Source organism: Geotrypetes seraphini, chromosome 4 (genome assembly GCF_902459505.1).
Source record: "Geotrypetes seraphini chromosome 4, aGeoSer1.1, whole genome shotgun sequence".
NCBI lineage: Eukaryota > Metazoa > Chordata > Amphibia > Gymnophiona > Dermophiidae > Geotrypetes > Geotrypetes seraphini.
The window spans coordinates 295,185,918-295,200,718 of record NC_047087.1 but is presented as its reverse complement, the minus strand read 5'-3'; the positions used below and the strand labels follow the sequence as shown (position 1 = coordinate 295,200,718).

The 14,801-nt window shown below is 43.0% G+C and overlaps 1 protein-coding gene across 8 annotated transcripts in view; it reads left to right on the top strand.

The window, feature by feature from the left end:
• The window catches only part of NT5C2 (5'-nucleotidase, cytosolic II), a 272,125-nt gene that overhangs the window by 248,254 nt on the left and 9,070 nt on the right, over positions 1-14,801 (top strand). For all 8 annotated transcript variants that reach the window (XM_033942075.1, XM_033942078.1, XM_033942077.1 and 5 more), the window contains 4 exons: positions 2,257-2,427; positions 2,547-2,598; positions 2,725-2,785; positions 5,088-5,264. In XM_033942075.1, coding sequence (XP_033797966.1) covers positions 2,257-2,427; positions 2,547-2,598; positions 2,725-2,785; positions 5,088-5,264 — 461 coding nt within the window. The remainder of the gene's footprint in view (positions 1-2,256; positions 2,428-2,546; positions 2,599-2,724; positions 2,786-5,087; positions 5,265-14,801) is intronic.

Sequence of the window (14,801 nt, the reverse complement as noted above, 5' to 3'; positions counted from 1 at the left end):
CGTGAGAATATCTGCCTGCTGTCCCCGGATAACACCTGATACGGTAAGTAACTGCGCTTTTTGGAGGGGTGGGGCTGTTGTGGCTGGTAATCTTTAAAATTAGAGGTAGTTATGAGGGATAGGTTTGGGAATTGGATTTTTTTTTGTAATTTCTTTATTCAGTTTTGCATATTACAACAAGTGTATCAAAAAAATTCATATGATCTTATAAGTACACACTTGATTTTCTTTCATGTAACACTTTAAATACAACATATTCTTATATTCATATTTTATAATAATTTAAATATTATGTAATACATTTAATATGTATGACAATTGTAATTAAAATAGAAAACTCCCCAATCCCTCCCTATCTGTTTCAGAAAATCTAACCTAATACATCAAAAATATTAATTAATTCATACATATTATGAGATAAATAAAATAATACACACCCACATTTCCGCTTAACAAATATCTTATTATGGGAAAATGTTATCACTCATTACAAAAATCTGCTAATGGTCTCCAGATCTTCTGAAATTTACCAAAATAACCTTTCTGTGTTGCTATTGTGCACTCCATTTTATATGTATGGCATACCGAATTCCACCAAAAGTTATAACTTAATCTGTCATAATTTTTCCAATTATATGTTATCTGTTGAATTGCTACTCCAGTCAATATGAATAAAAGTTTGTTATTATGTGATGAAATTTGACTCTTTGCTCTCATTGTTGTACCAAATAAAATAGTATCATAAGTCAAGGCTACTGGATTGTCCATCATCCTATTTATTGGAGGCCAAATTGATTTCCAAAATAATAATATGAATGGACAATAGAATAAAAGATGATCTAATGACCCAGCCTCAAGATGACAGTTCCAACATCTATTAGACTTAGAGCTATCTAATTTTTGCAAACGAACAGGGGTCCAAAAAGCTCTATGCAAAAGGAAAAACCATGTTTGTCTCATAGATGCTGAAACTGTACATTTTATCCTCCAAGACCAAAGGTTTGGGAATTGGAGCAGTTTGTGAAGTCAAGGCAGTTGTATTTTCTGTTTTCACATATTTATGATATTTATCACTTTTTTCACCAACTCATTTTTATTAGTGCCATTTACATCACTATGTCCTTTATCACATATCTTTCATACTCTTTGCATGTCAAATGTCATTCACAGTTTCACATTTTATTACCACTACTATTCATAACTTACATGCATTCTTAATGTACCCCTCATTATTTATAGGACCCCTGAAGAAGACTTTTTGTCGAAACGCGGACCGTGTTAGGTCCTGTATCCCTAGCGGACTAGGTCCTTTAAGGTTCTTATGTGGATGATTTATTTTTATGTGGATGGAATTATTTTATGTGGATGATTTTATGTGTACCTTTGGAACTTTGACACTTTCAAATAAAGTCCATTTAGGAACATCATCACTCCACAGAGTTTTTTTGGTTTTCTCTATATTTTCTTCTTTGTGGATATTTCGGAGTCAATTCCTTTTGTTTTTTAATTACATACATAACACAACAACAAAACAATCAAACAATAGCAGAACCAGTAAGGTCATCCATGTTAATCCTTCACAAAGACCTAAAGGATCCAAACCCCTCACCAAAAGACCCTCTCCTCCCTAACCCCCATCCCCCACCCCAGCACTCCTGTGTCAAAAGTTCAAAAGAGAACTTCTAGCTCCCAAACAGGAGCCCAGATTCTCATAAATTTCCTCCATGGACCAAGATCACCCCTTCAGACATCCAGATGTTCAAATTTTAACAAGGCTTTTGAGAAAATTAATAAATAGTGTTTAAAAAAAATAAAAGTGCGGAAACCTTTGAAGATCCCTCGTAATATGCAAATCTTGAATATTACTCAAAGAGAATGACACGGGAGCTATATCCATCCCTGTTCTGTCCCTGCCCCATCTCTGCAAACTCTGTTCTCATCTTAAGTATTCAAGGTTTCTGCAGATGAGGACAAAGCTTTCAGGGATGGGACAGGGACAGAACTCATGGGGACAAGACAGGGATGAAGATAGATCCCTTAGGGACGGGGACAAATTTGTTCCCATGTCATTCTGTAGCTAAAGGGACTAAAAGTTTCAGCTACTATTGTCAACAGATTAATACAGAAATATTTATAATAGTAGAGGTGCCAGTACAATACCGTTCTATCATTGCTTCCAGGTTTAGTTGTTTAGGTGCATGAATGCTGTGATCTTCATGGGACAAAGCTATACATCATGTCGTATTTATTCTACAGGTTCCTCAGACATAGTGTGTGATCTTTTGGGAGCAAAGGGAAAAGACATTTTATATATCGGTGACCACATCTTTGGTGATATCTTGAAGTCCAAGAAACGGCAGGGATGGAGAACATTCCTGGTGATTCCAGAACTGGCGCAGGAGCTCCACGTTTGGACTGACAAAAGCTGTAAGAAATCTCTAGCAATTATCCATCATTTCCATTCTTGGTGTTAGTTTTAGTGCTTTTATAAGCACTTGTATCCTCTTGATTTTAATTGTTAACTGAAAATATTTTTTTAATTCTAGCACTTTTTGAAGAACTTCAGAGCCTGGACATCTTCTTGGCAGAGTTGTACAAGTAAGTTCTAAGACATATTTTATTGTTACTGATGGGCTGCTGTTCCATGGAGTAACAGATCTCTCTAAAACTGTGCGCTTACTGCTACCTGCAAAAGTTGAATTTTTCTTTTTTAAATCTTATCAGGCATCTAGACAGCAGCAGCAATGAGCGCCCAGATATTAGCTCCATACAGCGACGCATCAAGGTAAGAAATAGTGTGTGATTGGAATGTGTGTACATGGGTGCCAGTCATGTGGATGCTTGAACAACCCCAGTAGTTTCTCCTACACATACCGTATATACTAGAATATAAACCGGGATTTTTGGGTCAAAAAATGGGGTCCTGATTTATATTCGGGTCAATGCCCCCTCCCCATCCCTAGGCACCTCTCGAGTGCCACTTCAGCATGAGCCAAAGGACGCCGCAGTGAAATCAAACAGAGAAATTATACCCCAAAATGGTAAGCAAGGCAAACGGCCCATAGAGTGAACGCACCTCCCTAATAGCAAAATGTAGAATCATACACATTGTACTCCCCCCCCACAAAGCAGCAAATAAAGAGGAGATGAAGAGAGTTCAGACACATATCATAACTGAAAAGAAAACAGAGCAGGCATAATCAAGGACAATCCAGACCCCAAACAGGAGGTCACTGGAATCAGAATGCAGTTTGTAAAGAGAATTTCCACAGGAAAGCAGCATCTCAAGTGCACAGAGTACAAAAGGAAATGCCGCCCCTGTAGCAACAGAAATATAAAAGATAGCCTGTAGGTCCAGGTATCAGTCAGCCACCAACTAGTGATAAGGAAGCTGATAGGTAGGCCCCCTATCATGCCACAACTGAATGCATGGGCAAAAAGTAGGCACAACAGACCTGCAATCCAAAATCATATCTAGAAACCCGTCAAGGTTTTGGCAAGGTCCGCAAAAAGGAATTTGCCATCACCACATCCTCAAAGAAGTGTGCATATCCCCCATTAAATATTTTTAGTCAAGCAGGATACATGAGATTGAAACAGACTTTATCTCAGAACATGAACACAAAGGTGCAAAAGGCCCTCCTAGCCTTTTGTACTTTAATCAAGTAGTCTTGAAAGCATAACACTGGCTGATTCTCTTAAGAGAGTTTCTTGCTCTGAGTGCACAAAGGATCACTATCTTGTGTACGTAATTTAAGACTTTAAAGATCACAATCCTGGGCTGCCCTGATACTTTGCGCTGCTGACCCAGTCTATGCGCTTTTTTAATGCGTAACGGGTCCAGCAAAGAAATAAGTCCTAGCTGAAGAAGTCACTCTGGCAACACATATCTGATGTGCAGTACTGCTATACTGGCATTGTGATACCTGACCTCAACAGACAGGACACTTGAGCTGGGTGCAGCCCAGTAGTTCAGTGGCAATGGCACATTTTGCCAGGCAGAGGACCTAGGATGAATTTCTAGGCAAGGTATTCCACTCCTAGGTAAAGTACATCCACTCCAGGGATGAGGGTGCAACATAAGCAAGGTTCGAAGCCTCTAGAAATGGAAGTCCCAATCGTGCAACAGCGTCACTCAGAAGACAGTTCACTTGGGTATAATAAAGTATTTCCTCTATGTTAGCTGTCTAAAAATTGTCCTCACCCACTGTAGTCTGTATAGTGTTTGTTTGAAAGAGTGGTGGATGCATGGAAAGCTCTCCTAGAAGAGGTGGAAGAGGCTCAAAGAGCAGCCAAGGTTCAATTCCCACGTCTGTCACTGATGTTCTTTGTGACTTTAGGCAAATGCTCATCTCTCATTGCTTCAAGTGCCCACTTAGATTGTAAGCTCTCTTGGGGAGGGACATATTTATCACCAGTGCATAAATCCAGTAGCATTATAAAAATAAGCTTTATGATAGGCCTGGGATTAGTGCAGAAGACCCTTAGCTGCAATAATTGGAGATGACGGAAGCATGATCTAGCAACAACACAGGACATTGTGATAACTGGGTTTGTACCAGCAGGCTACGGTTTCCCAGAGTCAAACCAGGTGAATGCATCTGATCAGTGGTGTCAGGATACCATCCAAAAAGGCCATGGAGACTTTTAAGGTTAGGTATTCTGGCAAAAGACATGCTAATGTTGATAGCTGTTTAAATTCTTACAAATTCATAGTCAGACATGGAAAGGAAGGGGTACTAGAGGTGAACCAAGTAGAGAATCTTGTGTGCTCATGCATTCAGGATGATAGATTTAGAAACATGGTGGCAGATAAAGGCCCATCTAGTCTGCCCATTTAGTTCACAACTTTTCAATTCTGATGGAAGGCAATTCAGATACAGTAACAACAGTGGAATTTGAACCCAGGTTTTCCTCATTCTTAGGCCACAGCTTTAACTACTAGACTACTGTTTTAGATAGGCAGTTAGTCCTTACTAGTAGCATGGGATATATCCTTAGCAGATTGCCATTATCTACTGTACTATGTTACTGTGTTGCATATACTGTATTAGACTGTAATTGAAGTGTTTTTTTTTCCTTTGAAGAAAGTAACACACGACATGGACATGTGCTATGGAATGATGGGCAGCCTGTTCCGGAGTGGGTCAAGACAGACACTGTTTGCCAGTCAAGTTATGCGTTATGCTGATCTCTACGCTGCCTCATTCATCAATCTCCTATATTACCCCTTCAGCTATCTCTTCAGAGCTGCACATGTTTTGGTGAGTTGCAATACTCTTGGACAGAGACTCGGTGATGTAGCAGGGATGGAGGTGGGGAGTGGCGACCACCCCAGGTGCCATCTTGGAGGGGACGCTGCCACCTCTTCTCTCTGCCCACCCACCTAACTCTTCAATGATCGCCGGCCTCAGCTTTCCCTCTGACATCACTTACAGATTGCAGAACCAGGAAGTGATGTCGAAGGGCGAGCTGAGGCTGACGCGATCAGCAAGTTAGAGATTTTGCTCACTACCGACTATTATTTGAAGAGGTATATTTGGGGGGGAGGAGAGACTGTGGCAGTGAAGAGTGTGTGGGGAGGGGGCACGAAGGCACTGTGATGCTGGGCACCACTGCCCCAGACACCTCCTTCCCTCACTGTGCCACTGTACACATCAACTATTTAACTGTTACTATAATAATTACAATTGGACAGGTAAAACCCAGATGTGGTGTGTGACACAAAGGTGCATTTCTCCTTCTTCTGTTATTAGACTCAGGGGTTGATACAGACACCTTGTAGTAGAGGGTGCGCAAACACAAGAGTAAAACCAAAGTTTTCCTCAGTGCGTTAACCAGTTAATATATACAAATTTGCCCTTGTCAAAGAACATGAACAAGCATGGAAGCATGCACGGGACTCATGGGTTTGTATAAGCAGAATCTATGTCTTGTGCACAAATTGTCAATGGAATTGTATGTGCACACTTATGCTAGAATGCTGTTCTGTGCATAGATTGTTTGCAATTCCTATATTTATACGTAGAGTAGCATTCCAGCAAAATTGCAGGTGTATGCACATAGGTACCAATATTATTTTGTTTGTGCAGACCCATGTCTCCCTACTGTCTGACACTTATGCTGTTTGTACTAGAAAACCTCCCACATGCTCTGTGTGCAGTTAAACTTGGCTGTCCTCCTATCTTTGACCATGTTCTCTTACAGCAAATTTATAGCCTAACTATTTTCCAACAGAAAATGTACAGTATTTTATTAAATTTAAATCTACAACTTGAAGTTTCATAGTGTTCAAGAATCATAAAGTGTACAGAACAAATAATACTATCATAGAGTCCTCAAACAGTTTGCAAATAGGCAACCTGAACTATTTGAAATCATTAAGAGGGCTAGATGGGGAGGTCATAATTCATAATATGCTGGGGAGAGTAGGGGCAGAAGAGAACAGGATTACTATGATGATAAGAAATGTGGAGGGGCATTTTCATGTAGTTTGAAGCCTCTTTTTAAACCATTGGCAACTACTCATCTTAAATTTCTCACTTGGAAAGTGGTCTTCTTAATTTCTCTCACTTCTACAGGCATTGGTTTGTGACTCACCATTTACAGTATTTCATCACAATAAAGTGGTTCTTAGAACTCATCCTAAATTCCTTCCCAAAATTGTTACGGAATTTCACCTGAATCAATCCATTGTGCTACCTGTGTTCTTTCCAAAGCCTCATTCTCACCCTGAAGAAACTGCTCTTCATACACTGGACTGTAAACTGGCCATGGCTTACTATATACAGAGAAGTAAGCCACACAAGACTTCGCCTCAACTCTTCATCTTTTGATCCTAACAGGATTGGTTTTCCTGTAACCAAACGATATATTTCCACATGGTTAGCAACCTGCATTTCCTTTTGCTATGCTCAGGCTGGGCTGTAGCTCGAGGGTTATGTTACAGCACACAAGGTCCAAGCTGTGGGGGACACATGATGCACTCAGATTGAGAGGACGTACTCTGCTCTCTCTCCTGCCCCCATAGCTGAGTATCGGCTATTTGCTTCTCTCTTTTCCCCGACTTCTAAAATACTCCTTACTGCATCAATGAACCGAAGATCTACAGTTTGGTACCTGCCACGAGCCAGTTCTGGCAGTTTGCCCGCTCAAACCTTGAAGTTCAGCAAGAACTCCAGTGGCTCCGCAGCACCAGCCAAGATGGCGACTCTGATGGCCTCAATGTGCAGCCCGGCAATAACGCTGCCAGCAGAGGCGATCGCTTATCTTAAAAATCACCTGGTGGCACTTTTGGATGATCGCCTCACCCGGCTCCAGACCTCGATGGACAGTATTAAGGACAACCTAGAGCAGCAGGCCACCAGGATCCAACAGGTGGAAAAGCGGGTGTCCACCCAAAGGATCAGGTGGTGGAGCTGATGGCAACCGTATGAACGTTGAAAGAACGGTGTCGACAGCTGAAAGATCGGGTGGATGACATCAAGAAAAGAAAAAAAAATAAATAAGAACCAGAGTCACCGCAATAATATTTGTCTGATCGAGCTGCCGGAGTCGCTGGGAGAGAAGGACTTGTGGGAGCTGGCTGCCTAAAGAGCTAGGCATGGCGCCGGCGGGCCTTCCCCTGTTGGTGGAGCGAGTGTATAGGGTGGGTCTGTGTCGAGAGGGCGACCGGAGGCCAAGACCGGTAGTTATGCAAGTGCTGAATTATGCTGAAAAGCATAAGCTGTTGACCCTCTGCAAAGCCAAGGAAGCACTCGAGCATGATGGCCATAAAATTCTACTATTCCAGGACTATTCAGCTCGGGTCTCGGAGCAGCAGCAAGCCATGGCACTCTATTGTACTCAGCTATACCAGCGCAAGATCCCCTTCTCACTGCAGTTCCCAGCCAAGGTTAGGGTGTCTAATGCCAATCGAGTGGTTTTTCACCAAACCGAAGGAGCTTGGAGTATTCCTGGAGGGGCTGCCTGGCTGATCGAAGGGTGCTGATCCTTGAGGCCTGGGACGCTTTGCTTGGCATGTGTCTGGCTGTTGGCTGGTTCTTGTCTCCATGTGGCATGTGGACAGCATGGGGGAGCCTGATATTTCTACTTTATTGGCCCAGATGGCAGCCTTTTTCTGATTTACCTTTTTGTTCTGATTTACTTTTCTTGATTTGGGTGGCCAGGTATGCTGCCACCTCGGAGAACTGTTTGAGGTACTACGGAGGGAGCCTCTGGTTCAGAGAATGTGTGTTTTATGTTCTAATATGGGATTTTTCTTTTCTGTTTTCTATACCTCTAGTTGTATGGTACTGTGACTTCCATTTTAATTTGTTGTGGGGGGGGGGGTTTTGGGGGGGAGGGGGGGAATTTGTATTTCCTGAACATACTGATGGACATGTGATGGTGAGACTCTCTTCATTCTTTTTTGGTTGATTTTTTCTCTTTACCTTTTTGGCAGCAGAGTTCCTGTTGGGATCTCTAGTCGGCACTGTGTATTGGGGGTGGGGGATTGTGGGTTCCTAGGATTTTATGTAAAGCAATGGATCTCTTTGGAAGGGGTTGGGGCAGAACGGGGACTAGAGAATGACACGGGGAAAACATTTATCACCGTTACCGCCCCGTGAGCTCATCCCCATCCCCGTGAGCTCGGTCTCCGACCCTGCCCCATCCCCCCAAGTTCAGTCCCTGCCCTGCAAACTTTCAGATCCCATCCGCACAAACCTCAAATAGTTATGATTTTATACTGAACTTATTTTATTAAAGTATAAAAAGAGACAATATTCTGTATAATTGCCATTTTATAAACACAAATAATACAGATCAAGGATCAACAAAATCCCTGTCTTCCCTCCCTTTCAAAAATAATAATAATAATAACTTTATTTTTTCTATACCGCCATAATCTTGCGACTTCTAGGCGGTTTACAGTGAAAGAGAGCTGTACAATTAGCGAAATACAAGGTGAGAACAGGTAGGAAGTCACTGAGTATATCCCCTCCACTATTGTGAAAACTGAACAAACCAAATTACTACAGAATGCTACATAGAAAAATCAAGCTAACAGCATACTTTAGTGGCACATGGCAAGAAAAGTGTTAGGGGAGTGCAAGTAGGGCAACTGCCCCCTGGTCAGAGAGAGAGCCCTAAGCCAGCTGGAAGCTAAAGAAGCACAGCCTGGGCTTTGCGATCCCCAGTTATGTCTAATACCAGCTCTAGCAGGATACATATTTCAAATCTGAAATATTCTAATCACAAAATATAAAATAAATTAATTTTTTTCTACCTTTTGTTGTCTGGTAATTTTATTCTTCAAATCACATTGGTCTCAGGCTTTGGTTTTGGGTTCCTTCTGTCTTCATCGTGGCATGGCTGGCTCCTGAAGATAAAATAGGCACAAGAGGAGCTGGGGAGAAGATGCCGAGACTGACACGGGTGCAATTTTTTTACCACAGGAGCAAGACTTATCACCGCTCCCACAAGACGGTAAAAGTTCCCGCGAGGCGGTGAAAGGTCTTGTCCCCATTCCTCCAGTAAACCAGTTGCAAATGTCTCCATTTCTGTAGATTTACTGCGGTGACCACGGTTTACCGCGTCATTCTCTAATGGGGACTAGTGCGTGGGGGGGGGTTTGACTCTTTTTATTCATATGGAGGGCATCTTTGGGTGGGTTTGGAGTGTTCTTTTATTTTCTATTGGGATGTTTCCTTGCATGAGTTTGCCTCCTGTTGAGTTGGGGTTTTTCTAGTTTTAGCAATTACTATTGGAGGAGTGGAATAATTGTGGTTCATAGTCAGTCGCGCGCGAGACACCAGCGCGCCGACAATGGAGAGCAGACAATTCAGCGCAAGACACTAGCGCGCTGTGGGAAAACTTAGTTTTAAAGAGCTCCAAAGCGGGGTGTGAATTGGGAATCCCCAACTTTACTGCATAGTGTTCGCATTGCTGTTGGGGGGGGAGGGTGTTTGGGGGGTTGGAACCCTCCATTATAGAGAAAATGGAACTTTTTCTGATTTTTTTTGGGAAAAGTTCGGTTTTCTCTATAATGTGGGGGTTTGCACCCCCCAAACGGCAGCGTGAACAGTATGCAGTAAAGTTGGGGGGTTCCCCCCCACCCCCCATCGGAGCTCTTTAAAACTAAGTTTTCCCGTGGCACACTTGTATCTTGCGCCAAATTGTCAGCACTCAATTGTTGGCGCACTGGTGTCTGGCGCGCGATTGTCCCGTCACCATAATTGTTCTAATTCATGGGGGGGGGGAGAAGAAAATTTTAACGTGGTTTAAACACCATCATATCAATATAGCATACCTCCAAGAGACTCACCTCTTTGCCCTTGAACACGAGAAATTGCGTAGAGATAGGTGGAGGAGGTTAGCTACTCTGCCTACAATAGTAAACAAAGGAGGGTAGCCATACTAGTACACAAGCAGTTGCCCCTGACAATCCATAAGGTTATTCAGGATAAAGATGGACACTATGTCTTCTTACTTGGGGAATTGTGGGGGTCCCATCTACTATTCTGTAATCTTTATGCACCCAATATCTATTGTCATAAGTTTTTTTCAGGACTTCTGGGTATCATTTCTCAGTATCCTACCTATCAGTTGGTCCAGGGAGGAGAATTCAACATCACTGCCAACCCTAGTCTGGATTGCATGCCTGTTAAGCCGGTGCTCCGCAACCATGATCGGGGGGAGGGGGGGTTAAATTTTTTTCTGTCAAAATTTAGGAGTAGTGAATGCATGGTGAGTCCTTCATCAGTTTGATAAGGAATTTACTCTTTAACCCACAAAAATTGTACACTAGGCTGGATTATATTCTGGTTTCCCAGTCCTTTTTTCGTGAGTGGAATTGGTAACCATAGAGGATTCTTCCTCTGATCATTCTGCAGTGGTCTTAACAATGGGGATTATGACTCCAGCCAGGGAGCGTTTGTTGGCAAGTCCCCGAGACCCAATAGGTTTGGCCTGGAATATTATAAGCTTTTGTCAGACATTATTGTGGTACCTCTGTGCGATTACTTTCAGCATTTATCTTTTCCACTTTACATGCCTCGAAGCAACTTGGCTCATATAACTCTGCTTCTGAAGCCAGGGAAGGATCCAACTCAGGTTGGATCTTATAGGCCCATCTCATTATTAAATCAAGATTTTAAGTTGTTGGCATCTATCTTGGCCACCCAACACAACCTTTTTTTGCCAACACTTGCTTTGGAATATACAATGTAATTAATCTTGGAATTCATATGTTTTCAGGTGGACTTCTTGGGACACCAGGCCGCACAATGGTATAAATTGTTAGCTGAATTTTCAAATAAGAAACCTAAAACTGGTCTTAGGGACATCTGGAGTATTGAGATTAAGCACCAAATTTCTGCATTTCAATGGCTACGAATTTGGACTTGAAGGATGAGATGTACAATGTCAGCATCTATGAGACAAACATGTTTTTTTCTGTTACATAGAGCATTCTGGACCCCGGTTCGTTTACAAAAGATGGATAGCTCTAAGTCAAATAGATGTTGGCATTGTCATCTCGAAGCAGGGACTTTAGATCAGTGTTTTTCAACCTTTTTACACCCGTGGACCGGCAGAAATAAAAGAATTATTTTGTGGACTGGCAGTTGAAGAACAGTGCTATAGAGCCCCCTTCAGTTAGTACCAAAGTAATCGAACAGCAAGCACTAAAACAGAAAAATAGGAAGGGGGGAACTAACATTTTTGTTCTGCCACAAACTTACCTGAAACCCAGCAGCAGCCACAAAATCCTAGCGCAACAGGATTAAGGAAGGGAGGGAACATAAAAGTAGCCAATCAGAAGCCTGCCTCCAGCAGCCAATGAGCGACGGGCTCAAAGGTCAAAGCTCGGTTTAGCTGCTAGTCTTGCGTGACCTTCATTAACGGCAATTGTATTTCACGTTTTCTAGGGTTTTCTAGTGTGTAATGTAGTCGTTTTCTGGCGTCACACACAACATGGTAGCTAGTCTTGTCGACTGTCGTCATCGTCCACGACCGCATGGGATCGGCTCCTGGTTGTGCTTTCCTGCAGCTGGGCTCTTCGGAAGAGGAACCCAAGTCGTGACTGTGACTGTAAAGCAGTTTGTGAGGGCTCTGTGGAGACACCCTGTCCAGGTGCTACTGCCTGAGGAGGAGGTGGTCAAGCCAATTAGAAGCCTGCCGCCAGCAGTCGGCAGGAAATTTAACTGCTGACTCGATCTCGCCAGCCCTGCGCGGACCGGCAGAAATTTTCTGCGGACCGGCACCGGTCCGTGAACCGGCAGTTGAAGAACAGTGCTTTAGATCATTTATTGTTCTACTGTCCTTTTATTATGGCATTTTGGAAATCAATATGGGGCCAAATTAATTATTTGTTGGAAAATTCAGTGGCATTGTCTTATGACACTATATTATTTGGCATGATTATGAGGACTAAAAGCCAAATATCATCTAAGAACAATAGGCTTTTGTTAATAATGTCAGGAGTCACCATAAAACAAATTACAAGCAATTGGAAGAATTGGAAAAGGCTTAATTATAGTTTTTGGTGGAACTCATTGTATAAAATGGAAAGGACATTGGCCATTCAGAAAGGGAATTTTAAGAGGTTTCAGGAGATTTGGGAGCCATTAGCAAAATATTGTGACGTTTAAATAATGTTTTCCCCTTTAAATATGCACATCCGAGAGGGGGGAAGTGAGAGGGATGAAAGGTTAATGAATTTTGAGTAATTGATATGGGCTGATGATAGATATTTTATGTATGGACATGGTAATTGATAAGGGAGGAGGGGGATTCAATTCTGAAATGGTTATTACAAGAGTATTAAGTGTGATATTTGAATATAAAATGGTATATTTATTGTTACACTTATTGTAAGTAAAGAATTGGGGAAAAGAAAAAAAAAATTATTATTTATTTTGATTTCTATCCCGTTCTCCCAGAAGCTCAGAACGGGTTACAAGTAGACATTCACAATCGTTTGAAAACAGACTAGTCATGACAACAAATAGGTTACACTAGAGAATATAAGAACATAAGCAGTGCCTCCGCCGGGTCAGACCATAGGTCCATCCTGCCCGGCAGTCCGCTCCCGCGGTGGCCCAAACAGGTCACGACCTGTCTGAATCACCAGAAGGGGCTCCCTTGCCACCTTGGTTTCTCATTGAAGTCCTATCTTCCCATCGTAGTCCTAACCCTCCGGTCTTGCACATGCACGACCTGTTGGGTTTCTATACTTATTACCTGGTTAGCTTTCTATACCTGTGTTACATCCCAGCACCTCTCTCAGTATCCCACGATCCCTTTATCCCTCAGGAATCCGTCCAATCCCTGTTTGAATCCCTGTACCGTACTCTGCCTGATCACTTCCTCCGGTAGCGCATTCCAAGTGTCCACGACCCTTTGGGTGAAAAAAAATTTCCTTGCATTTGTTTTGAACATATCTCCCTTCAGTTTCTCCGAATGCCCCCTCGTACTTGTTGTCCCCTTCAGTCTGAAGAATCTGTCCCTATCCACCCTCTCTATGCCCCTCATGATCTTGAAGGTCTCTATCATATCTCCCCTGAGCCTCCTTTTTTCCAGAGAGAAGAGCTTATTCTAGAGACCAGACTGGTCATAGCGAAGAGTACTAGGAGAAGTATATTGAGTAGGCAGTTTTTTTTTTTTAAATGAATGAAAGGCTTTTATTGAAAAACACTCCAAACATTACCATTTCACAGGAAATGCAAGAACAGAAAATACATGGAGCAAAGTACCACACTCCAAAATAACCCACACAGTTAATATCAACAATATCATAGACATGTGCAAGTCCTACAAACTAATAAGAACCAGCTAAAATACCCACCAAAACACAGCTAATACCCCCCCGCCCACCCCCCAGGGACAAAACTCAATACCTATAGCTCAAAATATGGTTGAGAAACAGTCAATTCCAAACAAAAACCAAAAATTGAAAAGGAATATGGATATGGGATCCCCCCAAGCATCGCCATCCATTCCAACTCCAAGGCCAACTCAAAGCCCTTGGCCACCCCTGCCACAAATCCCCATGGAAGCCCGAAAACTACGCCAAATATGAGCATAGCCATGTAGTTTACCATGTCGCAAGGCCGTTAAGTGATAAAGGTTCTGCCAATTAAGCAAACGTTGCTCCACCAGGGCCCACGTGGGAGGGAGCGCCTGATTCCACAAAGAGGCAATGGCTAATCGAGCAGCAGTGAATGCCAACTTACAAAACAAAGAGTCACCCCAAGCCAGGTCCAGTTGATGCCAAAACAACAAGGCGTGTCGCCAATCGGCCGGTATCTGGACATCCAGGATCCGGGACACCCGAACAAAGACCTCAGTCCAGAATCCACACACCTGCCCACACTGCCACCACATATGAAAGTAGGTACCCACCTCCCCACAACCCTTCCAATATAGAACACTCGCACCTCCCTGCCAACGAGCCACAACCTGAGGGGTATAGTACCAACGAAAGAGGACCTTGTATCCATTCTCGATCAGCAAAGCAGCCACACCCGCTGAGGAAATCTCCGACCAGATGTCACCCCAAGTGTCCCAGGAGATAGCAGAACCACAATCACCCTCCCAGGCCCTCATGTAGGGAAGGGGAGCCCCCCGACAATTAAGACACCTGTATACCGCAGAAAGAACTCCCTTCCGGAGCACTGGGCCCAATAGCAGCTCAAAGGGCGTCTTACCACCCCTCAAGTCCCCCAGAAGGCCCGAGGTCCTGATATAATGGAGAACTTGTAGGTAGGGGAACAGATCCCGTCTCCAAACTCAAACTTGCCCCTGAGTTCTGCGAAGGG